Source organism: Zootermopsis nevadensis, unplaced genomic scaffold (assembly GCF_977971745.1).
Source record: "Zootermopsis nevadensis isolate Lab colony 2312 unplaced genomic scaffold, Znev_1.0 Znev_ptg000012l, whole genome shotgun sequence".
Classification (NCBI taxonomy): Eukaryota; Metazoa; Arthropoda; class Insecta; order Blattodea; family Termopsidae; genus Zootermopsis; species Zootermopsis nevadensis.
Genome location: NW_028259144.1, coordinates 12,293,377 through 12,321,013, shown reverse-complemented (window position 1 = coordinate 12,321,013; position 27,637 = coordinate 12,293,377). Strand labels below are relative to the sequence as shown.

Sequence of the window (27,637 nt, the reverse complement as noted above, 5' to 3'; positions counted from 1 at the left end):
AGTATCTTGATATTCGAAATGACAAGTATATTTAATTTCAAATATTTAAAAAAAAATGTATAAATACTTCATCCATATTGACAACATTAACATGTATGCATACCGTCTTTCATTCACGTTTAAAAATATGGGCACTCTTTACTTTTTCAAAGAAAAAATAATATATTACAACGGATTTATTTTATCTCAGAGTGATAGATTAAGTTTTATGCATAAACATTGTTTTATGTTAAAGCGATAGAAAAGTTTTTCATCTCCCCGTCACACTCATATTGTTTGGAGCTATTTACGTGTGCTCTTACTTGTAAAGTTTAGTTTGACACATGTTTATTCATGTGAGGTTTGTACAAACGTGAGTAAAATAAATATTATTTCGGTAACCACTCATTGTCCTTTATGGTACATGAAAATGTACAATTTATATGTAAGCACCCGAATATATGGCAATATCGCGTAACACGTTCTGTTGGAATGCGTTTCTGCATAAAGACCATCACACAGCTCATTGTAACTGCAGATGTCGCTTTTTCTAAAAAAAAAGTCTACAATGGCCCAAATACGGACAAAGATATGTTATATTCACACTGTTGAATAATTGAAGGGTTACAGCAAGTTCTTAATAAATTTAAAGGCGGCCCCAGCTATTGTCAAAGTCGCGTTATATACTGATGAACAATACTGGACACTAAGCACGTTCTTAAATTCCAGCACTGACCCACAATTTGTCAAAGATATGTCATACATACAAATAAAATAATAGAGGCCTAACAAATTATTAAAATTATGTCAAAAATATATTTTATATTCGTGAATAGTAGAAGGGATTTTGGGGATTTGGTACAGGGAAAACGCATTCGAAAGAAACCCTTCCGAAAATTGGATATACTGACCAATATTTTTCTTCCGTTCTCTAGGAAATGCCAGAATGCCTTAAAATAGGCCGTGACCCTTTTATCTTAAACATCTGCCGCTTTATGCATTCAGAATTTACCATATGCTATTCTATGCTTCTCCATTTTATAATGAGTTTGTACAGCGTCTTAATGGAAAACCATAATTAATTCTTCCTGAGGTACCCTGAGGACGAGGACGAAAACGTTTATGAAAACGGTGTTTTTCCCATTCAACAATCTGGCAAGTTTCGTAGCCCGAGAAGAATTCATTATACTTCATCGCCGTGAAAGCTTCAGATTATAATTGAAAACCAACCAACAACCAAGAGGTCGACGTACAGAAGGCCAGAAAGCAACGCCGAAGAACCGATTTTACCGAGTGCCCAACAAGTCACTGTACCGTTTATTATCCGTGTATGGATCACGTAGTTTTTTGCAGGTCGCCAGTCTTTCGTGACATCTGCGGTGGCGTTGTTGAGATCGGGGCTTCGTGGGTATTGCGCCCAAGTGCAGCCACTGGTATTTATGCATCACCACAGTTTAGTCAATTCGGGACTGCGTGTGGGTCACGGTGGTTGTGACGGGATGTCTGAGGACTCCGATCAATCAGTAGATTTTGGAATGATTTCTTGAGGAATTCATGCACAGTTAGCAGGAAATGGGCTGGAGTACCATCTTGCTGAGCCACTTCCCTATTCATTACTTGTATAACATTTTTGGATTTGGTGTAGCGTTCAAAGTACAATTGTCGCAAAATATTTCCGAGCTTCGTGAAGACGGGGAAGCGATAGTGCTTGGGACAGAGATTACACCGACGTACAGGAAATCCAATTTGTGCTTAGATTCGCTGGCTAGAAAACTGTTCGCCCACGCCGGCCCACTTTTATTACAAGGATGCTTGGTTCATTACAAGTGGTTACTAAATAACCAGAATAAGAAATATTGGAGCAAAGCAAATCCTTTGGCTTTTCATTGTGCCACTTCATGATATAAAAGTTGGGATTTGATGAACATTTAGTGCGCGGAAGATAACAGGCGTTTTGTGCATGGACAAAGAAACACAAACTGCGAACAATTCTGTATTTGCGTTAGATAAAGTCTTCGGCGAACGAGTCATAAGTCTGGAATTGTGGCCTCCGCGATCACCGGATATAAACCCTCGTGACTTTCATTTGTGGGGCACGCTGAAACAAAAAGTGTATATGAACCATTCTACACTCTTTGGAAGAACTACAAGCACAGAAAAGTTCTCATGATGCGAGGCGTGTTTAGAAGCAGAGGGTCGTCTCTTCGGACTCTTCATAAATAAAGTTTAAAACTACACCAGAAACGCCGGCCGTGAGTAGCGGGTTGTCGCTTAGGGGAAAGGCGAGAAACGTGACGTGTCAGCTGCGATATAAAAAAATCTGAGGTTATTTTGGCGTTAAAATATATCGTAAACCAAGTTTTGTAAGCTGTTATGTTGTACTATTTTTTAAAGTGGACAGATACGAAAATCCACGAGAAAATCAAGTTGGTGGGATTCATTTCCTGAGCACGACTGTTTCACGCGTTGAACATGAATACAAAAATGCTTAACAATTTCTTTGTGAGAGCGTAATGGCCCGGGGAAGCCCAAATATTCTATATAAGTTTTGATTGTTATCATTTGAATCAGGCCCGAATATTATATGCACCAGGGCCGTGAACCTAACCTAACTTTCAGAACTTTGAGGACAAAATGAAGAAACGGGAACAAGGACAAATACATTAGTGACGGGCACGAGGCATAAATAAACTTCAGAAGGTTTACCAACGTAGAAGTAACTTGGTAAAAGATTAGATTGGTAATCTGCATGCAGATTCCCAAAATACTTTGAACACGTGGAAGAGTTACTTTTGTGAACTGCTAAATGTACAGTACATGGGCTTTACAATGCTAGGCAGACTTCAGTACTACGGTTGGATCCTTCGTACTAGAACCACGCTCTTTTGAGATTGAGGTTGTCATTAAAAAGTTGTAAGGGCATGTATCATCAAGTATTGACTAAATTTCGGCTAAACTGATCCAATCAGGCGGTAATGCATTACCTTATGAGATCCACAAACTCATTAATTCTATTTGGATTAAGGAAGAATTTTCAGAACAGTGAAAGAAATCTGCTATTGTACCTGTTTATAAAAAGTATGATAAAGCTAACTTCAGGAAGTATTGAATAATATTATAATCAATTACATAAAAATTTCATTGAAATTTATTCTGTAAAGGTTAACGCCACACGCAGAAGAAATTACTGGGTATCATCAGTGTCTATTTCAACGATCAGCTGCCGACCAGATATTTTGCATTCACGAGATATTAAAGGAAAAAATGGAAGTACAGTGGGCCTGTACAATAGGCGTTCATAGACTTGAAGAAACCTGATGTTTCAGTTAGGAGGAAAGTATTATTCAACATTCTCATTGCATTCGGTTTACAAATTACACTTCCCAGGCTAATTAAAATGGAATGTCTAGTAACGTTCGTATGAATAAACATTTGTCTAGTGCATTTCCTCCTATTCAGAATTGTCTGAAACAAGGAGATGGCTTGTCATCTTTGCTTTTCAACGTCAGCTCAGAATATACCACCACAAAGGCCCAAAAATAAGGGGTTGGAATTGAATGGGACACATTAGCGTCTGGTCTACTTTGAAGATGTTAATTTATAGGGTGAAAACACAAATATAACAAAGAATAGCTCAGAAATGCAGTGTTGGGTTTGTAGAACTACTTTCAAACACCAGAACGGTTTACAAAGGCGCAATTAAAACTGCACATATAGAAGGTTAGAACGTATCACTTACTGTCTTGGTACAGGCATAAACAAAATACTTCTCTTACGAGCTTCCGTTAAAAGTAGCCCGTAACGGTCACTGCAGAAATCTTGGTCATCTCTTACTAAAAACATTTATCTCCAGCTTCAGTTCTTGACAGCAAGTCTTACAGTGGAGTCCACGGTCAAATGCGTCTCGAATCGCTAATAAAGCTACTATCGATTTCATAGAATTGTGATGTCACCAGCACACCAAGTTGTTTGCCCATGTTCATACGGCTTTTACTTTGCTGTTTACGGGTTGTTTCTACGACTTTATGGCAGACCGACAACAAAGTATTGTGATTGGGCGGGGGGTGGGGTCACAGGCGCGCAACTTCTGTAATTGATTTTATGTCATAGGCTTCTGCCGTGATTCGGTCACTTACTTCTGAGTTTTGTTGGCATTACTGAGCCACTGAGAACAAGAAGAGAACAGATACATCTTTCCAGATTTCAAATACTTGTCTATTACTTCTCTATGTCAATACTAGTCATAAAATAATGATTAAGTAAAATACTCCCTAACTCTAATCTAGAAGCAAGGGACAAAGATGGTTCTCGAAACGTTTTCTTTAATAAACCACCTGACACGGCTGGTAACCCGAGAGTAATAAATATTTCTGTGTATTCCTTTCTTCATTATCAAACTCTTAGTAGTTAAACATAAAAACGAAAACATTGACAAATTGTGGAAATGTCTGTCAAAGTGATGATTGCAACAAACATCAAGATTACAGGGTATTTCTCAAGATTTTTAATTTTAATGAAGGAAGCATTATTGCACACGTTATTTAGGAATATATGACACCTTTAGATAATAAAACGGAAAGCAATGCAGCCGTGTACACTCATGCTCATATTCCGCACAACGGAACCGTAAAACATTAGCAATTGGTGATTTTGAGAGACGCTTATTTAGTACATGTAAGGCCCTACACTAAAATTTATTTTTGCCTTGTGCCGAAATTGAAACATAGGCTTTTCCCCTCTAAGAAAAATTTGGGAGATATTGTTTTACAGGGATAAGAGAGGAGGGGGCTGTGTTACCATTTGTCATCTCAGTATTTTAATTTTAGGAGATTCGAATAAGTAATTTTAATTTTATTAGTTCTAAACATTGATTCAAAGCTCTTTTTATAAATCAAGTTTAAACCGGAAATTATAACAAGTTTTTATGGTTATAAAGGAGAAACCTGTAGTAAAATAACTTACACACATTTGTATACTAAACATCTTTCAAAAGTATGAAACTTGAGTTATTATGTTTCAGACTGCGATACAATTAAAGCAATTACAAATTCATTAAAATGTTCAGTCTTTTAGTATGCATTGTTTAAGACTTACGAAAGAAACATACCAAGAAGTCACATAACATGGCTGTTCTCAGCTTACATTAGCGATTATTTGTTCAGCGTTTCCCTTACCTTGCCCATTCTTTAATGCCTTAAAAAGTTCGATTTTTGTTTAACCAGTGAACGATGACGTAAGAGCTGTGTTAGCACGCATGCTCAGAAGCGTCCATTATTGACCCGGCTTCGGGCGTGAGATGTAGTCTGTTCGTACTTGGGTCTAGTCTTGGCTAGTAAAATTTCTTGTGGCTTTTAGCTGAAAATAATAACCAGTTAAGAAATCGGATTTTTCTCATCAAGGAAGTTAAGTGTAGTCATCAGAGAGTCGTAATGGTCAGCACAACAACAGATGATGGACCTGAAATCAAGGCCATTGACACAGGTAGGACAGCCAGCCACAGTTCACTAGTAATATGACGCAGCGTGAGAAAAAATATTCTTACTGACAGCTAGTTCTATGCACGAAACACTTTATACTAACTCAAATACTGTCGAATGCCCATTTCAGACAGTTACTTGTAAATTTAAATGAGTGTCTTGACGTAACAAGAATTACAACCATTTTGAAGCTACTGTTATGGAACTTGTGTATAGTTACGAGGTCAATCATGCAATAAAATAGTGTTTTCAAATGAAACTTCTGAATTATAATGAGAACAAATCACTGTTAAGTGATATCTAATTGCAGACTGAAGTTAAGGTTATATTTAACCCTATAAAGGTTTCTGAACATTCAGAACTGAAGACCATGTACAGCCTTAATTTATTTATTTTGTAAAATGGCTGTCGATTTATTTGCAGTAGAAGCCTCTTTTCTTAACGAGGTGTATATTGCTAGGAATTATCAAGTTTAAAAAGCACAGACGTTCGTTTCATGATGCAAATTTATTAACTGTCATTTCATGCATAAAATTGGTACAAATGGAAACAATCTACTAATATTTTATATGTTCTTTTTCATAATTGTCTTTTTGGAAAGACTTATTACAGTGCAATAAATTACAGGAAAACGTAAGAAACGCGAATTGCAAATCAGTCAAATAGTGAAAGCTTGACTGAGTTCTGACAGGTGAAAATTATTATTATGAATCTTAATGTTAATAAAACTAATATTATTTCATTTACTAGGAAAACAAAAACTTTTGTATTGAGTACCAGCTTTGTGGATCCCGCATTAATCGTACGGATACTATTAAAGATTTGGGAATCATCCTTGATTCTAAACTTCATTTTCACCACCATGTTGACTTTGTATCTACTCAAGCCTTGAAGTTATTGGGTCTTATTCGTGCCATAAATTTTTCTTTTTCAGCTTTGGACAGTCTTTATATGTTATATTTTAGTCTAGTAAGATCTAAGCTTAAATATGCCTCAGTTGCATGGAATTCTTTAACTGCTGCTGACACTTGTTAGCTCGAACGCCTGCAGAGCAAGTTCTTATCCTTGTGTTACAATCGTTTTTTTCCTCATGCCCGTTATCATTACGCCAATGCCTTAGAAAACCTACATTTTCACACTCTTGGCACTAGGAGTCACCTAGACGCCCTTTTTCTTATTAACGTATATGGGGGATATAAGTTCTGTCCCTCCATACTCTAGACTGTTGGTGTGCGTGTCCATTTCGTAATTTTAGAGATTTTTCACTTTTCACTGTTGGTCCTGCATGCAAAAGTTGTCCATCTGCTAGATGCGCATCAGCTGCGAATAATCTTTGCAATGATTTTGACATCATTAGTAACCATTTGCCTACTCTTAGGCATATCCTAAAGTAGATGGTATTGCTTCATTTATAAATAATCAGGTTCTTTTTGCTTTGTTTTAATTATTAACCTGTCTGTTGCTAGAAACTTTATTGTTATTATTATTATATGATTATTGTATTTACTTTATTCTTTGTGCCGTGTCTGTAAATGACCGTCTAGCTGTTGATGCAGTACTCTAATAAAAAGAATTGAATTATTCTTTATTAGCCAAACCTAAAACTAAAGGTTATCTCTGATTTATATTTTTTTTTGTAATATTAAGATTCCAAACTTGTATCTCAGCTGTCTGCTCTATAATTTAATATCAAACAATTTTTTTTATTATACCAATAGGCAGTCTGACTCAATGAAGTGTTTTAAACTAACAATTAAGCATAAGGCTAAGAACCTAAGTTATTTTGAAGTAACTCAAAATAATAGTAAGCTACAGCAATTAGAATACCAACGCCCAAAATCTACACTGTTTGCAGGTACAAGACATGTCTTAACTACTACTTCAGCACTTAATATTTGTCTCCAGATAAAAAAATTAGAACGCTGACCTTGTAATCCTGGGGTCCCGGGTTCGATTCCCGGCGGTGCCCGAATTTATAACTTGTGTTGGGCAAGGCCGTGTTCTAGGCAACAAGGAGTATTCCTCCGGGGCTTCCCCGATTTCTCCGTGGCATGGCATCCCAGCAATTACTCCATACACACACCTGCCTAAAAACATATATGAACAGGTCCCAGTCCGAGAAAAGGATGGAAGGATCCTGTTCATAATATGTCGCCAATCTCCTGTAAAGAAGATTCTTATAACAGAAAAGCATTTTTCGTTATCACTTGGAGCACAGTTCATCATTAAACCAAAATGGACTTTCAAAGTCATGAAAAAACTGGCAGCGTTTCAACCCTTTAAATCACATGATTTAACAGTCAGTAATTCAGCATTTTACCCACAGAGAGTATTTACGAATTTCGTCTGTTCCTCAGTATAAACAGAGATTATTTCTCTAAACAGTGTTAACCAACTGGTCTTTGTAATGAAGACTCGTGATTTTTTTAAATAAGAACTTCATTTCTAAATTTGATTTAGATGAACTTTGACTTCAAAGGGTTAATCATTGCAAATGCAGTTATATTAACGGGCTCATAATTGGCGACGCCTTGTGTTTCTAATGAGTAACTGGGAAAATGGACTTCGTTCATAACGACTGATGGGCTTTGATGATAAATTGACTGGAGTGTTAAAGCCAGGGTAGATGTCAGTGTTTCATTGTCTCATTAACTTGACAAATTTGAATAGAGTATACATTTATGCTATTTCCCTGTTAGATATTATTATTACTGATTTAAATTTCATACGTTACGTAATTATGATACAATATTTTCTATTTTAATTACCGAACACATGTCGAGGGTTTATTTTTTATCAGCATTTTCAGTAGTAAACTAAATTACCCTTCCATCATGGAAATAGTTGGTATTCGTGTGCTTGCAAGGCGAATGACAATTTTCTAACTTTGCCTGAGCAGTGAACTGAGAGATAGTCCTTCATATAGGTGTGTCATTGTTTCTGACGTGCAGATTTTTGGAAATTTTTTGGCAAAATTATACTGTTATAAGCGCACTTTCTCTATACGAGAAAGTGTTTCGATTTATTGTATGCACGAGAATTTAATTTTGTTTTCGCTTGTTTCTGATTTTTTTTGTATATATTTCATCTTCTTGTGTTCACTCTGTAATTGACTTCTATAACTGTTGACTTAGCACGTTAAAGTAATTAATAATTATTAATATGGGCCGTGCTATTCCTTCTCTTCCAGTTAATCGGAAAGGCAGTTTTATAGTGATTGTATTGTGAGATAATGAAATCTGTCATACAATTCTTTAGCGTGCTCAGCCAAATATTTTATAACTGTTAGACAAACGTGTTTCTGAATTTTCCAATTGTTTTTATGTGAATATTTCTGGACATGTCTGTGTAACGTACCCTGTTGGTTACCATACTTCGGTGAGGTAGCAGAAACTCAAGATATTATGTTATCTTCAATGGTTCTCTTAACAGTTTGGTCCGAGAACCTTGCATAGCTTTCCTCTTACAATTTTTGACCACCTTTAAAATTAGAAGGGCAGATCTGTGAAGCTTTATAATGAATTACGAATGCATTTTATATTGAGTTAAGGAAACGTTATCCACAAATAATGGTCTGAATTTATGTTTAAAATTATTTTAATAGTTCACTATGCTTTTATATTTTTTCCTCGTCTGTGAACAAAACTTCCACAGTAATCACAAACAAAAAAAATAAAAAAGATTTCGGTACTTAACCAAAATAATGTAAATATATTTTGTACTTTTTAGGTATTAATTTTCTGTTCTTTATATTTCTGATCACAGTTATGCAAAAAGTGCCTAAACACGTGACGGGCAGGTGGACAGTTTTTCTAGAAACCAATAGTTTGAAATACTAAAAATAAAATTTTATTTTGTAAAGAAATTTCTATGGAAAAACATTCCTTGAAATAATCTCAACACTCATTCCAATGGTGGCAAAGTCATAAGTCTTGCTTAATCTGCAGGGAGATTTTCCTTTATTTACACATGTTTGCCTAATATAACTTATACATACATTGATTGTGCTTGCTATCTTACGTATATCATATACCCTAATTTTGATGCTCACTGAAATGAAACACTGTTCTTTCAAAAGAGTAAGGCCACACAAAGCCAAATTTTCGGTCTGCAAGCAGCAGCGTATGTCAACAGTAATTATTTTAATCAATTTCCTACGTGGTATGACTGCTTAAATCACTGAACCAATTTTTCTAAATCATAACAACAAATAACAAGATTGGAACGGCGTCCCGTGAAGTACACTAATATTACAAACCTGTTCTTCACGCGACACTACGTAGGACGTCACTTGAATATGATTCGAGTTTCTTGTTGCGTCTTTGGTCATTTTTGAACTTAGGTGACCTCAGCTGAGTGTTGCAGAACAAAGGGGACCCTCGGATAAGGAAAAAAATGTCGAATTGCATTGCGCGTACGCCAAAAACTGAGATACAGCGATAAATTTATTAATCAGGAGCGTGAAATTGGTGGAAAGGCCCAAAAGTTGATGTTGATTTCAGAATTGCTTGGAGGAGCTCAGGGAAATCAAACGAATGGTCGACATCGCTGTCTCCCAAGGAAAGGCAAGACGCGCCTAATTGTGTGACACTGTTGGTCCCATAAAATGAAGAGACGAGTTGATGGCCTGTCTTAACGTAACGACAGGCAGTAAAAGGGGCGATTTACTGCGACACGTTCTTGATCGCGAAACCACTCTGAAATTGGAATTAAAACATGAACTTCTGTCCAGCATTTCTCACGAGAGGCTCTATTAATGACTTGATACTCCCTCCCACACTTCAAAGTGCAGAGATCGATGCCACTGTGGGATAAACGGGTGGATTTACCTGCCTCTGTACGTGTACCCTGATTATAATATGGGGGCGGAGTGATACGCGTAGGTAGGTTCATCTGCTTTTGAAGAACATGTCGCTTAGCGTGTCATCTAGCGAGTAACACTGAAGTCTTTCAAATAGGATTTATATCATAGTTGTACTGAGCGTACAATTATTTTGTCCTTTCAGTTTGAAGGAATGAAATGACTGGCAACGAGCTAAGATATCGGGATTCGATTCAGTGATGAACTCTAAGAAGTTACGCAGCACGCATGGGAGGGATGACAAATACATGCTACGTTTGTGTCGGAAAACATAAAGGAAGCATCGAGAAGACCTAGGCACAGAACGGATGATAATATTGAAATTAAAATTAAATAAATAACGTAAAAGGGTGTGGTTTGCTATTACCAGTCTGACATTTTAAAATTGATTTTTGTTTAGATTTGAGGTAACAGTGGCGCAAGAGGATTATGATTCAACTATCTGTTCTCTTGGCGTTGTAACTGTTTTTCCCCGTGTATGACAGTATCTCTGAGTAGAGCTGGTTGCGTCATCTGCCCCGCCAGCGCAGACAATTTAATGTCTAACATTTTTCAGCTTTTGTAACGGAGTGGTAGTGCTCAATTTTGGGCAATAAATGGCCAGCTCTGTGTACTATTTCACGTAGCATCCGTCTCACGTAGAAATACAATAGTTCCCCCCGCCCATGATAAACTGCAATAAATAAACCACTAGGCTTGTTCAGGTTTAACACGTCAGGAAAATCTGTGCATATATTTCTGGCAAATTTGCTCTGTTAATGCCGTCTGAATGACAACGTTTAATGCTCTCTTATAAATAGCGTAGCACAAGCAGAGACCGCCAATATAGAATGTGATCGGATTTGTCCAACGGTTAAATTATGCGATGACAAGGCACAAACATCGGTTTTAATTTTATGTAAAATCTGAAGGCTAGCGGGAAAAGTTTATTGCACATAAATTGTGTTCCATATCTGTATACAGCCTATGCTCGAAACATTTTTTTGTGCCGATAAATATTATATTTATATTTGCATTCTTTTATTGTTACGTCTATATGAAGATACTATTTCCTGCATATTTAATGTATTTCTCGCACTTTTATTACTGAAATTACCAGACCGAAGAATCTTTGTTCGGATTTTTTCTGGTTCCCCCATGTAAGAAGACGTAGTCATGTGTGAGATGTGAGTGCTGTCCTGTGATTCAGATGCTACCTGATGTGCACGTCGTTATAGGAATTCGAATTTTAGTTTAAATTCTGAGGATACAGCTCCGAGGAGCTCCGTCCGTTTTGTTGGTGACATTATTTCATTACCTTTACGCAAATATTCTGGTGGCGCTTAGTTACGGTAGCGCCAAACCTGTATCTTTACTTCACTGTCTTACCTAGTCACACATTTTCTATTTGTGAAGATGGATAATGGGGAGAGAGCGGCGTAATATGTTGACACATTTATAATTTTGAAAACTAAGGGAAACTTAGTCGTGTAATTCTATGGCCTCGTTCAAGGAGTCCTATCAAAATGTCCATAGATCAAGCCAACAAAAAGTTGGGACCTGCAGTGCTCAGGCACTTGAAGAACGGGTCGTTCCCAGTATCCCAGTAATTGTATGGGATGTCAAGATAATTTAACTACCAACAGTTTTAAGCTGAAATATATGTCTTCTTGACTCCGTTAGGCAAAATTTTATCAGCTATAGATTTCCGAATCTTAAATAACGTTACGAGAAAACTAGATTGGATTTGTGTTATTATGATATTTGGAAATTATCTTTTGGATAATGACTATATTAATATCTTTCCACTCAAGAACAAATTTGATAACTACTTTTTCTGCCTGGTTTTTTATTTAGGAAATGTGACAAGCACAATTGTTTTAGAACAAATTTTCCTTAGCTCGAACAACCTGTTAACCATTCAGAAATATCTGTGAAAATAAGCCGTAATATTTTTAATAGACTTGGGAAATAGTTTATTGCCCTGGGCGTTTCTTAGTGAAATGGTGAATGGTCAATCACGAGAATTGGCCATCATTTTTGTACAGAATGAAACAAACATCTAGGGCACACAATTAGTGTATGTTTGTAACTCAGTGATTTGACGTAGTTCTTCAGAACGGTTGATTGTGTAAAAGGCCAACTTTCTGGGGTGTCTCAGGTAGGCGTTGAAGGACTGTCCAGGTCTGCAAGTAGCCGACTGGGATTAATCATGATACAGGCAGAAATCGTTAAGTCTACTAACAGCATACACGGCCCGACCAGCTTTGTTTTTTAAGACTGTTCCTCAGGACAGTTGACTTTCGACTTTCGGTCTGACATGACGCACAAGTTTACCTCGTCTAAATTAGAGCTGCACAAATCTGGAAGTGTTACATCTCTAAATTATTTTATCTGGACCCTCTAATATCAATTTATATTGTAACATGTGAGAAAAATATTGGATGATTTATATGGAGGTCGGGAAACATTCAGAATTTTTTACATCGAAATTTATAGGAATTTAATTTTCGATTTACAAATTTTCGCTTTGTCGAACGAATTACCTTAGTAAATCTAGAGTTGGGTATACAAGGGGGTTAAGGGAAACCATTGTTCTGTGATAATGTACATGTTTCTACTTATTTGGGTCCTTTGTAATTGAAACAAGTTCTGAGAAATTAAGCATCGATTGATCTACTTTTGGGTCTCCAAGTTTTTGACGATCTGTCTATTCAAAATTAATGAACAACACTGACTTGTGTTTGCTACAAAAGTGCGATAGTAGAGTGTAGAGTACTCCCTAAAAATTTACCAGCTGGTGATTACTCTGTCAGTGAGAGGATTAAACAGGAAAGAACAGTTAAACCCTCAGTTGCTAATTGGGTTTTTCATTAATAAATTAATTTACCGGAAGTTGCATGAAGTGCAGCGCATTGACTGAAGAAGGGTTCTGCTCTGTGGAGTTACTAGGATAACTTACCTAACTGTGTGTAAACACTCATGTTGGATGTAAATCCGCGTTTTCAGACTTGGCAAAGTGATCAAATTTAATACATTAAGGAAGTGGAATCATTAGAATTAGTCAGCACAATCCACTTTTTATTTTGATCTTTATGTTTTAACATTTAAATATCGACAACTTTATAATGTTTTACTTTTAATAAGAATATGTTATTTTTATTAGTAAACTTAACTTCGTGTGCCACATTTTGCAACATGATTTCCCCGTTATCTTTGTAGGAAACTTAAATTTCTATACACCGTTCTCTAACGAATGGTGCAATGAAACATACGTATGAAATATTTTTAAAAAAAAATATGATTAAATTAAATATGCAAAAATGGGAATGTGTGATAAAATTGCTACATGTTTTCCGGTTTCACTGTAAACTTTATATACATCAGTATATCCGGGAACGCTGGAATTAATGACCGCGAAGATTTGGGACAAACATCTCTGCTAATAGCCCATCTGAAATAATGTAGCACGTAGTTAAATTTAGCTTTGCCAGGACATGGCGTTATGACTTCTCTTAAGATGGTGGTTACCAAAAGGGTACAAGACAAGCGGAACTGAGGAGAGTCATATCGGAAAATCTCTAACCGTCATGAAACATTTTAAATAGTCCCACCCCACACAACGTGAATAAAAGAAAATATTTAATTCCCTTAATAAATGATTGAAATATTTCTAAGTCACAGGCAACCCAGAAGATCGTGATAGAGGTGGTACACACACATTTACACACTGTTTTATAAAAAAATTTCGAAAAATATGCCCATGTTGCAAATAAACAAAAAATAGATACGGAATAATAATATTTAAATATTATTAATTGATTTGCAGTTTTACGAGTTGTTCTTGAAGTACTCCACTTGTGTTGTAAGCTGTATAAATAAGGGCTTGGTAAACATTAAAATATGAATTTTGTGCTCTTGGAATGAAATGTAAAAATGTTATTAGTAAAAAAAGTATTAGGAAAGAAGATGACTGTCTTTTGGGTTGTTGCACCGTGTAGTCTGGTAGAAGTTTACCAACGTTTCAGAGGTCCTTACTGCCTCCATCATCAGGGCCTCTGAAATGTTGGTAAACTTCCACCAGACTACGTGGCGCAACAACCCAGAAGACAGCACCACAGTGAAAACCTCAAATCCTACAAATATCAGGAACGTAATAAGGGGATTGGTGCACTGTAAGGTTTCTGTAAACACGCCACTGTGGTTCTGATCATCAAAATTTGGGTTTGTAGACAGTGCAATAAAAGGAAAAACAGAGCGGTTCTAGGTGGCGTGACGTCACGATACTCCCACGCACGCGAGCTCATGCCCTGCTGGGATCAATCCAGGGCTGGCTGGCTGGCTGGCTGGTTGGCCGACTGAACAGAACAGCTGCAGGAATAACAGCAAACTAATGGCTACTGAGTTTCGATCCCATCTTGTTGATAAATGTTCTTCACAGACGCGATTTTACTCGGTCCTTTTGGGTAAATATTATACATCATGGAGGTGGACTTACCCTTTGCGAACTGCGCCAGTGACGTCAGAATTGTGAAGGTTCAATAACCTTTTGCATGAAGTAATGCCTGGCTGGGGATTTCCCAAGGTCACTTTCGCTAACAGAAAGGCAAGGCAAAAAAGTAGGTCTTAATGTTTGGTCCCTGTTATTAATGTCCGACTTTGACGAAAGTTGGAATATGTGGACAGCTTTGACAAAGCTCAACAGCAGAAGATTTCATTTAGCGGTCCGCTAGTCGTTGAATCCTACTGACGCACGGATGAATGGATACGCGGACGCAAGGATGAAAGTTTGGGTAGACGGATTGAGGGACAGACGGATATTTGGGAGCGACAGTAACAATTCAAATCTGAAGATTTCTGTCTTCTGGGTTGTTGGGCCGTGTTTACCAACGTTTCAGAGGTCATACTGCCTCCGTCATCAGGGCGATGAATCTACCATACTACACGGCGCAACAACCCAGAAGATAGAAGTCTTCATACTCACCGCTGTGAAAATCTGAAATCATACAAATAAAATTTGGTTAAGGGGGAAGTTAAGAGCAGATTAAATTCGGGTAATGATTGTTACCGTTCATTTCAGAACCTTTTGACTTGACGTATGCTGTCTAAAAACGTAAAGATCAGTTTTAATAGGTCTTTGGTCTTTGACACTAAGAGAAACGTAGTATGGGTGTGTTTGAGAACATGGTGCTGATTAAGTCAAGGAGGGTGAGATGGACAGGGCATGTAGCCCGAATGGGAGAGAAAAGGAATGCATACAGAATTTTGGTGGGCAAATCAGAAGGAAAGGGAATACTAGGAAGACTTAGATGTGGGTGGGAGGATAATATTAAAATGAATCTTAAATAAATAGGATGGGGTGGTGTAGACTAGATTCATCTGGCTCAGGTTAGGGACCAGTGGCGAGCTCTTGTGAGCACGGTAATGAACCTTCGTGTTCCATAAAATGCAGGGAATTTCTTGAGCCGCTGAGCGACTATTGGCTTTTCAGGAAGGCTCAGCTCCATGAGTAAGCAATGCAAACAAGCACATATTGTTTACCATATGCTTCGGCCATATTGACCATCTTCAGGTGACACTAAATTTTTCGTAAGCACTAACATTCCTCAACTTGGCTAATATGAAAAATAAACATATGTGAATAATGAAACCTCAAAAATAATGCAGTGAACCGCAATGTTGGCACGTACTATAAAACATATTACGTACCATTATTATAACAAAATTAAAATTAAATTAAAATTAACATCAATACTAAAATAAATGGTACAAACACTATAAATTGAAATGAGCTTTTATTGTTCTGGTCTGGTGCCTCAAATAATTGGTTCTCTATTTTCCGTAGTAAAAGTCCCATTTGATATTAGACTTTAATGTTAATTTCACTTTTAGATTTCTGTTTCATTGGACTGTATCCACAGATCCACATTCGTTGTTTCATCATTTCTATGCCAAACAGCCAGGAACATAAAACCGACCTCCCTCCACGTTCAAGATATACTCGCAGTTACAGTTTTACATAACTATAGTTACCCAATTTGTTCTTTGGCCTGTAATGTGCTGGCTTACGATTTGTGCTGTCATCGTTGCATTGCATACGCATATAGCAACGTAAAACCCAAAGATTTGAAACGTCGGACCAGAAGAGCGAAATCTCTCAACTCAGTTTGCAAACTTTGATGTTGTGTTTATAATTTGTTAATATGATTTTTAATATATATATATATATATATGCTAATATGTTTTAATGTTATGTGCGGATATTAGTTTAGTTGAATTCGCTTAATTTAGTTTGCTGTGATTTTGACGAATGAATGATCAAGACTTGCAAAACACTTCTCGAATTGTAACATGCGGATAGACATACGGAAGACAGGGCGAAGGTAAGAGGCACATATTGCAAATTTCAGTTGCAAAGGCGCCTGAAACGCAGATAGACAGCAAGACGCCCCGCGAGAGCATGTATTCTCATTGTTCAGTGGTTGTTGCGAAACGGAGCCGAAGACATTGTTGAGCAACAGTTACGTGAAAACATCAGTACAACAATGATCCACGTAATGCACTCTAAAGAATACTTCTTTACCATATTTATAATTGTCATTAAAATGTGACACTAAATAATATGCACAATCCTGCAACAACCCTTCTCGTTCACATTTCCTATCTTGTTATATTCGAAGGAATTTCTGGATTATGCGAAGAGAACCCATGGTAATGCAATAGGATATACCGTTGGTGGCCGTAATGCGGCGGATATAGGATAACGGAAGTTGACATGTACAGATGCTGCGCTCTGCTGGAGCTAGATAGACTTGCAAAGTGTTCACTGAGTGCTGCTCTCTCGTAGGCGAACCGCAAATTGCAAAGGCTTAAGTACCTACCACTGTTTGTCGATGTAATAAGATTGTTACTGTCACACACCTCTTGTTTCGAGAGAATCGCGTGGTGTAAAAGATAACCTTGATTTTTTAATCGATTAGTCAAACTTTACTGCACAAAATCGACTGAACTGCACGAGTTTATTCTGTAACATGAAACACGCATACATAAAATTCAAATTTGAAAACTAAACGTAAAGTGACCATACCAAAGTTTATAGTGATTTTTTTCCCACATCAGCTGTAATGATTAGTTTTTACATTGTGACTTTGTCGTTTTCAGTTTGTGATTTTAATTTCCTTCGAAATATAATTATTATACCGCTATGGTTTGACGAGCAGGGAATCGTTTGTGAAATCAGCGTGTATTAACGGGACGTTGGAATAAAGAGGAGGATTTACATTATTCTTCCTACGAATTACAAAACTTGTTCGTGAGATATTGTCGTGGAATTCGGTTAGAACACCAAGAAGAGCCACTGAGAGCCTCTGAGCACTGCATAGCATAGCATTTACCAACACAGCTGTATTAATATTGAGCATAGAATATTCAGAGTTTGTCGTACTAACCTTCCTCTTCCTTGGCCTCTCTTCTATTAGAGCGAAGTAAAATGACGTAGATCCGATTTATGGAATTTCCGACTGTGAAACAGACATGCAGTACTGGAGGAAACTTATGGAGGGATTTACATAATAAATACGAATGTTTGAGAATAAACAGCCGTGTGTGTTTGAAGCTTGAGGAGAAAGCGGTGGAACGTTTTTGTGAGACCGACAACTTAATGAACAAAGGTTTGAAAAGTTTATACGTTGGAGTACACGGACATTCCAAACGTGTACTTCACGCAACATCACAATTGCACTAATGTGATGCAACGATAAAATTAGGTAATTCTTGTACCAACGTTGCTAGAAGGATAGTGGGAATGCAGGGGTATCCAGACCTGGTGATCAAGGCGTGGTAGAGGTGGTCCATGGGGCGAAGCGTCTACAGAACAATCACTGGAGACCAGAATCGAATAGAGCAGTGGTATTCAACCTTTTTTGTTCGCGTACCCCCAGATATAATTTGTCCTCAACTTTGTACCCCCAAAGTTGTTGGTGTATAATTCAAGTTATACATAGTATATAATCTACATCTAAAATAAATTACACTACTGATTGTTCAGTGTTTATCACAAAATAATATATATATTTTTAAATTTCACGTACCCCCTAAGATGTCTTCGCGTACCCAAAGTTGAATACCACTGGAATAGAGCAAGCATCCAACAAGACAAGCGACTTCAGGGACCAGTTAGTTACCTGATACGCTAGGTAGAGGACAGAAAGCCCGGAGGGTACATTTCCAAGAAAGCGAGAGCAGAGGGCTAATGTCCCAATGAAGCAAGCATCCTGGGGAAGAGCGTGAGAGATAAAGCCCCAGAAGTAAAATAAAGAATTCCAGTTGGGACTAGGCGTGGGGACTTTCGATTGGATTTCTTAGGGCGTGTATTCCCTGGAAGTGCACGTGGGCAGTCGCCATCTTAAGGCCTAAAATTATACAGGAAAAGTTCTGACCCATCCGGTGACGGCACGGCCAAGTATTAATAATAGCAACAGGGGGGAAAAATGGCAGTACGGTGAATAACAGTAAGAATCGCAGTGAAAATAGCAATAATGAAACAAATTTGGAAACAGAGTTCTATACAGGAATACACAAAATATCTTCAAGCGTATTTTTGTGCACCGTGCATTTATAGGCCTTGTCCGGCGAAATAAATTTACAAATTTTGAAAATTTAACAATGTCTAAATCTTCTAAATTTTCACAACTTCAAAACACCCACAGTGTCAAAATGTTTATTTTTTCGAAGTTACAAAATCCATAATTAAAAATTGTACAATTCCCACATTCGAAATTTTAACATTAAACAAACATAAGCTAAGTTAACATAACATGCCTTAACCGACTGTTGGATGTTTTGATGGAAATCGGCCATATTTCGATTTTAAGAAACAGTGCGTCTTTGCATGTTACTTATTCCAGACGGACTCCGCGTAAAACGTTTCCGCCAGATAATTTAAAAATGAATCTTCTTCATATTCACGGGCTGTTTCTTTCAGGCTCGTTTCGTACACGTAAGATCTTGCCTTTACATCTCTTTCTTTGCCTCTGCACTCTTCTTCTACACTGAAAGTTATTTTTTTCTAGTAATCGTTCATTCTCCACTTTCAAACGATTAAAACGCGCCATCTTTAATTCTTACGGCTAGAAATGAGCGAAATCACTGTCGCCATTTTGTGCACTTTTTCTAAAGGTGTTTACTTAAAACGCGCAGTTAATTTTCAGGGTTATGTACAGAGTGGTGCAAAAGTCAGGGAATACTTGAAATGAAAAGGCGTATGAATGTTTCTTCTTTACTGTTATACATTCAACTGTTGCCCGCCCTTACACATATCTTTGCAAGAGCGTATGTCAACATATTATTTAAGATGATTACCTGTCACGTTGATACAACTTCGCTGCCTGGGATGGCGTTTATCGTGACTTTTGCATCAGTTACTAAGTGCCATATAAGGCCTGTATCATATTTGTTGCCTCCATCTATTACTTTACGTTTCCCGCATAAAAAGCGGTTTCTGATCCATCGCGCACAATTTTCTTCAAGTTTCAAGAAATTGAAGTAAGTGGCTGCAGTATAGCGCTAGAACATTCTTGAAGTACAGGCAACTCTCGGTTTACGAATCATCGATTTACGAACATGTGCTATAACGAACGTCACAATTCATTCAAAATTTCTTAAAGTCGCCAATACATAGAGTTCATTATAAAACGAAACGCAAAATGTATAGCGAACATAATTGTAAGATTTAAATAAATAAACTTTTAAAAAATATATTTATTACAATATCTATCAGAAAATTATTATATAATAATTATACTGAACTCTTCTTGTTTAATAAAACTAATCTAGCCAGTAAAAACGCGTTGGTTTACATGCCACGCCGCGTAGAATGTTTTCTCGCATAACGCATACATAAATTATAATAAAACGTATTGTATAGATCATTCGATTTTCAGTACATGGTTTTAATGCTTAAAATGGCTGCTAACGTACACGATACGTATAGTAAAAGCTCAGGAATGCAAGATACACGTAACGAACAAAAACGTATAACGAACAACGTCTTAAAACGGAACTCGTTCGTAAACCGAGAGTTGGTATTCAAAAGCATTCAAAATCTTTTTCTAGAAACCTCATAATAACCGACATTATCGGAACGTCCTCTGGACTTCCAAATGGACGTGGTAACCAGCACAATACAATGCACGTATATTCGGCGTTACCTTTACTGCCGTCCGCGTCTCTTCGTTATCGTCTTGTTCCTCCTTATATCGCGCTGATAAACGACACAAAGAACGACTAAAGCGAGATGACGTCAAGAAACAGAATCCATCCCTTTGATCGTCTTTCAACTTACTAACAGGACGTCTCTATTTCTCCTCGTGTAAAGAATGGAAACTTCTCATATCTTTCGACTTACGTTCTTAAAAATTATCGGGATGATAGTAGTGAATAGCATGGCTTCTTTTACACTAACTCAGATTTTAAGGTTTAGAAAATGGTCCCCAGTATCGGATACAAGTTGCGTCTAATATCGGATTACTTTTCACTGCGTTATATTTCTTTTTGGATGCCATATTTGTCTCAGGAGTTCGAATAATAAATCCATTTTCTCTGCCAACATCTTGTGATTGGGGAACACAGTAATGGTCTCTGGAAATGTTTGGATTAAACGGAAGAATGCCACAATTTTGAGACCTTTGAGGACGTTTTCCATTGTCGCAGCTCTGAAATATGGAACAGCCATTGTGCTTTCCATTTGATACACAGTCACTCACTGAACGAAAGGGATAAATCCTCATCCAGTTTTTTATCTACACTGAACAATAACACTAGAATGGTCTCAGAAAAAATAAACATCAAGCGGTTGAAGCTTTGAATGATATGAGAAGCGAAACAGATGACGTCCATGATGTGTGCGCAGTTCTGAGACTCGATATTGGGAACATGCTAGTGGTAAAACTGCAATTCACATAACAACGCGTTAAGTAATCTGCAAACGAAACATGCAAAATGAACTTCAAGTTGTAATCTCTTACGTGATGTTTATGATTAATCTCTTCCTCTTCAGTCTTTAATACAAACACACACATACAAGATCAAGGAGAATAAAGATTAAAATCATAAAACGTTTTATAAATTCACTTGTGATTTACATTAGGGAACTATCTGAACAGAGGTAATATGGCGGAGTGATTTCAAGCAACTTGGGACACAGACGTGAGTCTGTAGCATTATCTCGCTGAGAAACCCGAGGTGTCAGATAAGAGAAATGCATCCGATATTCGAGTACTTTCCCCTAATATTTGATAAAGTGTAAAACCTAACCTAACCTAACCTATGTATTATTTAAGGTTTTCACAGCGGTGAGTATGAGGATTTCTGTCTTCCGGGTTGTTGCGCCGTGTAATATTCGGCGCAACAACCCGGAAGACAGAAATCTTTTAACTTAACCTATCATTCGGTGTTATGTTTGATGGAAGCTGCTCAAATAATCGTTAAATAAATCATAATTAATTTAGATTTTTATCTATTATCCACCTTAATGTTATCCTCGCTCCTTTTCTTTATTATTTAATTAGCTACTTTCAAAGACTGTTTACATTAAAGTTAAAAGATTTTGACTGGATTGTGATAATTCAGGATAGAGTCGAAAAGCCAGATCTTGTCAATATGGTAACTCACATTTGGGTCTCGTGAAAGGCGGGCATTTTATTGCCTAGCTGATAGACTTCGAGTTTTTCAATGACCCTTCCCAAAGGAATTATTATATTGTTGCAATTAAAAGAAAAGGAACGGCAGAGGAGTTTCATAGTGTTAAAACCCATTTTCGTCACAAATGCCTTTCTTCTCTACCTTAAGTGAGACCAGTGTTTCATCAGTGTTATTTGAAGCGCCCCAAGGGAGCTATCTAATAATTATAGTACTGGGACCCCTGCAAATCGAATTTTACAGGAAGCACTTTAGGACAGGATATTAGATTTTTAAAGGAGGCAGACCTAACCAAGAGCTCGCAAGTAACGAGTGATCGATGCTGTACCACTCGCACTGCTAGTCGATGGCTCATTTCCGCAGCCTCCTTGTACTTCCCCCAACACGCAAATCTCTGATCAGAGTAGGCCATGTCCACGGTCGCCATTTTCAAATAAGAATGCACATAATACGTTTTATAGCTAACCTTCTCTTAATAGGAAGTTAATTACACCTGCAGTCATTAATCGGATAAAATATCAACTGGTTTTAATGCAGGAGAAATTGAACAAGTGATCCCTTACATACGGCAACATATCTTTAACAAACTTACGAATTTTGATTTGTCTACTATATATGACATGCTGAAGTGGTCCTATAAATTCTTAATGATCATCTAGTTGCCAGACCTACGCAATCACGTGTTTCCTTTCTCATTTCGCCCAGAAATCAAACAATTCAAGACGCCGAATAGAGAGACAGAGACTTTCCAAGCTGTTAAGAATGAAAGCCGTGGACGAACTTTAAAGATACTTTTGGGGGCCTAGGACCGGAACGGGTTTGTAGTTGACCTAGCTCCTTGAAGGAGTCAATTTATTTTCAAACCATTTTGCATCGAGAGTTGTTCAATTGAAGTGTTCGTGGCGCTGCTGACGAATTCTGCTGGTTATAGATGATGACATGGCTCTGTATGACACATGAACAGTAGACATCGAGCTGTGTTATAGAAGGGAGGTTTTAGAGCAAGCTGAGACCCTGTGACTCGGTTAAATGCTGGCTTCTCTGATGCAGAATTCATCCAAACAGGACCGCTGAATCTTGCGCTCAAAGATGTTAACATCACCATTAACGCACAGCGTTGTATGGAACCCTCGACGACCATCGTACCGCTATCAAGAGAGAGTACTGGCGTTCACCTGACGGCTAATATCGTCTTGCACAATGCCTCTCCCCATGTCGCCCTCGCTTTCCTGGACACGCTCTCCATGTGCTGGAAAGCGTTGGACCATATCCCACGCATCACCGGACCTCTCATTCTGTGACTTTCATGTGTTCAGCCCCCTCAAAAAAGCACTTAAGGGCTGTATATTCAGGGCGGACAAATACATTATGATCGTGATTGTGCAGTAGTTCCAGCAGCAGCCCATGAAGGCGAGTTTCTTCTTCTTCTTCTTCTTCATCTGAGGAGATCCATCTGTTGGTCCGTGAATAGGAAGTCTATCTGAGCGCCCGTTAGGACTATTTTTAATGGCCTCTACTCCTTCCCAAAGAATACAACAAACGTCTTCTATTTGAATAACCCTAAAATATTTCGCAGAACTGAACGACGTTAACGGACTGTTGAATATTGCATTGCTGTATCCCTTAAATATTTTTGGTCCAATATGTGACAATGGCCTATGGAGAATTAGAATGAATATTGAGCTGAAGAAGCTGTTCAAAAGCTCAGATATTGTAGCTGTAATAAAGGCAAGAAGGATAAAATGGCTTGGACATATACTCCGAATGAGTGATGATAGAGGATGTAAGATGATCATCAGTAGTAAACCTCCTGGCAAATTAAAGAAAGGAAGACCGAAACTCCGATGGATCGAAGACGTGGAGTCTCATCTTAAACAGATGGGCGTAAGAGGCTGGAGAAGGAAAGCACAGAATAGGGAAGACTGGGCATCGATCGCAAGAGAAGCCAAGGCTACACTGAAAGGGCCGTAGTCCTAAGGCTCGATGCACACGAGCGAGAAAATGTCGCGAGAGCTCGCAGCGAGGAAACCCGTGACAGTGCACACGTAGCGTCATCGGTGCGAGTTCGCCGAAAAACTCCCACCAGTACTAGATTGGATGGCAACCAAAATGGATGTGTACAGAAGAAAACGTGTAGTGTTTGCCTATTTCGTTTATGAATACATCCTTAAAAAACGCAATAGGAAGTATTGGACACACCCGTTGGTTAGTTCACGGCTGTTAAAAGGGGCGTACGTGACAATGTTTATAGATTTAAGAGAAGATGAAAGTAAATTTTATAATTATTGTCGTATGAGTATACAGTCGTTTGATGAGCTAGCAGCAAAACTGGATGCATCCAACAAAAGTAAAGATTCTGCGATGAGGCTTGCAATACCTCTAGAAATGCTGGTTGTGACTCTGAGCTGTTGCGAGGGTTGCGAAGCACGTGTGCACTGCCCAATGCTTTCACACAGTCTGCTGCTTCGCGGCGATCGGCGAACTCGCTGCTAAGCAGCAGTGGTTGGCGAGCGCAAATTGCTCGCCGCGTCCTCGCGGCGTCACCGCCATAGTGTGCATTGCTCCATTGCTTCACATGTACTGCTAAAACGCGCGAGAAAATGACGCAGCGAGCTCGCGAAAATAACTCGCTCGTGTGCATCGAGCCTAAAGAAGAAGTATCCCTTAAAGTCCAGCGGTTACTGTATGTACTTCCTGTTTTAACAATATGTAACTCTGCATTTTACACACAGAGTGTATTTAAGGACTTCGTATGATTATCTGAGTAAACAGTGGTTATGTCCTTGAACGTCATTAACCAATAGATACGCGTTGTTTTTTTTTCTAAGTAGCAAATGATTTTTTTTAAATATTACTTAGAAAAGTATGGCTTAAAAGGGTTATAAACATTTTTCAGTCATAAAAAATAAATATTTAACCGGTACATATTTGGTACTATTTTGTTAATTCTACATATTATTTTCCCTTTTGTAGTATTTTTTATAATGAACTTGAAATTTAGTTTTCAGTTTGCTTGTTTGTAAAGAAACAATTTTCCTTTCCACCACTACTGACATCTGTCGTTAATCTTGATAGTTAGTAATTGCCACTTCACGAATATTGTGAACATGTCATTTCCAGGTGAAAATATCAGATAAACATGAGCCGTCCTTTAATCAGTGATGCGTAGTGGTAACTGGTCTAACATTGGCCATCCTTATGGCAATCGAGAGTTGCAATAAAGCTGGGCGCAATTAAACCAGTCGGAGTCTCGTAACGATCAACGATGTTTAAACTAATGGCGGCATAGTCCCTCCTTCCTTCAGCCCAGGCATCGACACTATTACCGACACCAAGTTACTCCCCTAGCGTCTCTTTAACAGAACTCGTTCTTCGTTCAAATTAAATCGGTTAATCATATGACATTGTATGAGGCCTTTAAAGACACTGAAATAACAAGTATCCAGGCCACGTGTCGTTTGCAGGCAGTGTTATCCTTTACACCAAGTGGGTACACAGTAGAGATGTCTCGTCTTTGTGCCACCTATTTTAAAGATCCGTATAACGTGAATCGAAAATTCCGTAAAACGAATACTATGTTAAAGCCCTTCAGAAAAATTACCGCGAGTTGTCACCACAAAACTTGTATCACTCTGAATGCTACCATTAATAGTAACTGCTCGAATCTGTGCACATACTTATTCTGTAAGCTGATATTAATTCTTCAGCTACATTTTGCGACATAAGATTGGCTTCAAAGCGACAAGAAATAGCGAAACAATTACCCATTTAATTATGCCACAAGTAAATTGGCCTTAAAGATGTCCTGACGTCATGTAAGTGGCAGTGAAACTGTTTTAATCAGACTTTAATTTTCATTGGCCAAAGATGTTTAGAGATTTGGAGAGATTTGTACAAAAATATTTCTATTCTGCTGCATGGAGTTGTTACTGAGGTTTACATTAAATATATCCATATATTTTTTTTGATGCTTCTCTGTCGCTCGTAAATCAAACTTCAGTGCTTAATGTACGATCAGTTTTGTCACGTATAAACGACCACAGTAACTCCTTTCGTAGTGGGCATTTTGAATAAAATATAAAATAGCACACGTTAAAAACCCTGTAATAAAAACTGGATTGATACGTTGTGTTTTCATTTAGTCTACTTATTTTCTTACGAAAAGCTAGCTAGAAGACACTGTAAAAAGGACTATAATTCGTGCACAATAAATTCAAATCCATGAATACTCTCCCATTTATATAATAACACTGAAAAATTGTACACAGAGATGTGTTATTTGCAAATCTTGAATGTTCCTACCTGAAATAAAAAGGTCACATAATTTTAAACAACAAAAGTTTTGTCATGAATGTAAATAATATAAACGGGCTATGAAAAACCACGAGCGTATCTTTTCAACATAAGATTTAGTAATTGACTGGTTTGCACCGCGACTACGTGTTGCGATCGGCCAAACCTCTACCTACGAGCTGCGATCGGAAAGTTTCAAGACTGCGCCTATAAAAACCCGTACACTTATCTCAGGTATTAAATTCATCCATCACCCTCGAAGTAGTTCCCCTGGGAGTGAACACAACGATCCCAGCGCCGCTGCCAAGCCTGGAAGCATCCCTGGAAATCTTTCTTTGTCAGCCTGTCAAGCACCATCTGCGATTCTGCCTGAATCTCTTCTATCGTCTCAAATCTCCTTCCCTTTAGCTGAATTTTCATCTTTGGGAAGAGGAAGAAGTCACACGGCGAATAAGGAGGGTGCGGGATGACGGCCATGGTGTTTGAGGCCAAAAACTGCCGAACTTTGAGGGCGGTGTGCGCTGGCGCGTTGTCATGATGCGTCGCATGTGGAGTTCTTCCTTTAGAATCAGCTGACAGGTCCCATAGCCTATCCCAACAATGTCGCACAAGTCGTTGATGGTACGACGTCGATCTTCGTGAATGGCCTGCCGAATCTTCGTAACATTTTCGGGCGTTGTGCTCGAAGATGGTCGTCCAGAACGCTCGTCATCATCGACAGAGGTTCGGCCATTTTTAAAACGTGAATGCCACACAAAAGTTTGTGCACGACCCATTGCGGACTCCCCAAATGCTTGCTTTAGCATTTCATAGGTTTCCGTAGCCGTTTTGGCGAGTCTTTGGCAAGAGATTCAGGGATGTTAAGGCCGTTAACCAAACAGTTTCCCAGACCGTTGATCCTTGGAACTATCTGTCCTGTGTTTTTAATTGTCCTCTACCTGGTACTACGAGTCCTAGGCTGTGACCTTCAGGGTCCTCGGATCTCCCGTGGGTTGGGCTCGCCTCCCGTGTTCTTCTGTTCGCCTCGACTTCTCCATTTTTCTCCATCGAAACTTCATGTTATCTCGCTGCTCTTCGATGACTTTCAACGACGTTTTGGGGCTTTGGTTTGGTTCGTCCCTCGATCAACCGATCCGTGGATTTGTCTCCGCTTTCGACCCCCTAATTTCTTCTCTATTTTTTCTACCTCCTGTCGTCATCATCTCCCTACTCTTGTTCTCGTGACCCGATTTCCTGCGTTACTGTAGCATGAAACTGCTGAGGTGGGTGTCTGTCGACTTTGACTCAGTCTTGCATGACGAATTTCTGGAGATTATGCTGTACCTCTCTGCTGTTATTACTGCGTTGTTTT

General features: G+C 38.2%; 1 protein-coding gene across 1 annotated transcript in view; it reads left to right on the top strand.

The window, feature by feature from the left end:
* The first annotated feature begins 5 nt into the window (after positions 1–5).
* Syt4 (Synaptotagmin 4) overlaps positions 6–27,637 on the top strand; it is a 94,318-nt gene continuing 66,686 nt past the window's right edge. The window contains exon 1 of the mRNA XM_087347947.1: positions 6–5,460. Coding sequence (XP_087204073.1) covers positions 5,409–5,460 — 52 coding nt within the window. The 5' untranslated portion in view covers positions 6–5,408. The remainder of the gene's footprint in view (positions 5,461–27,637) is intronic.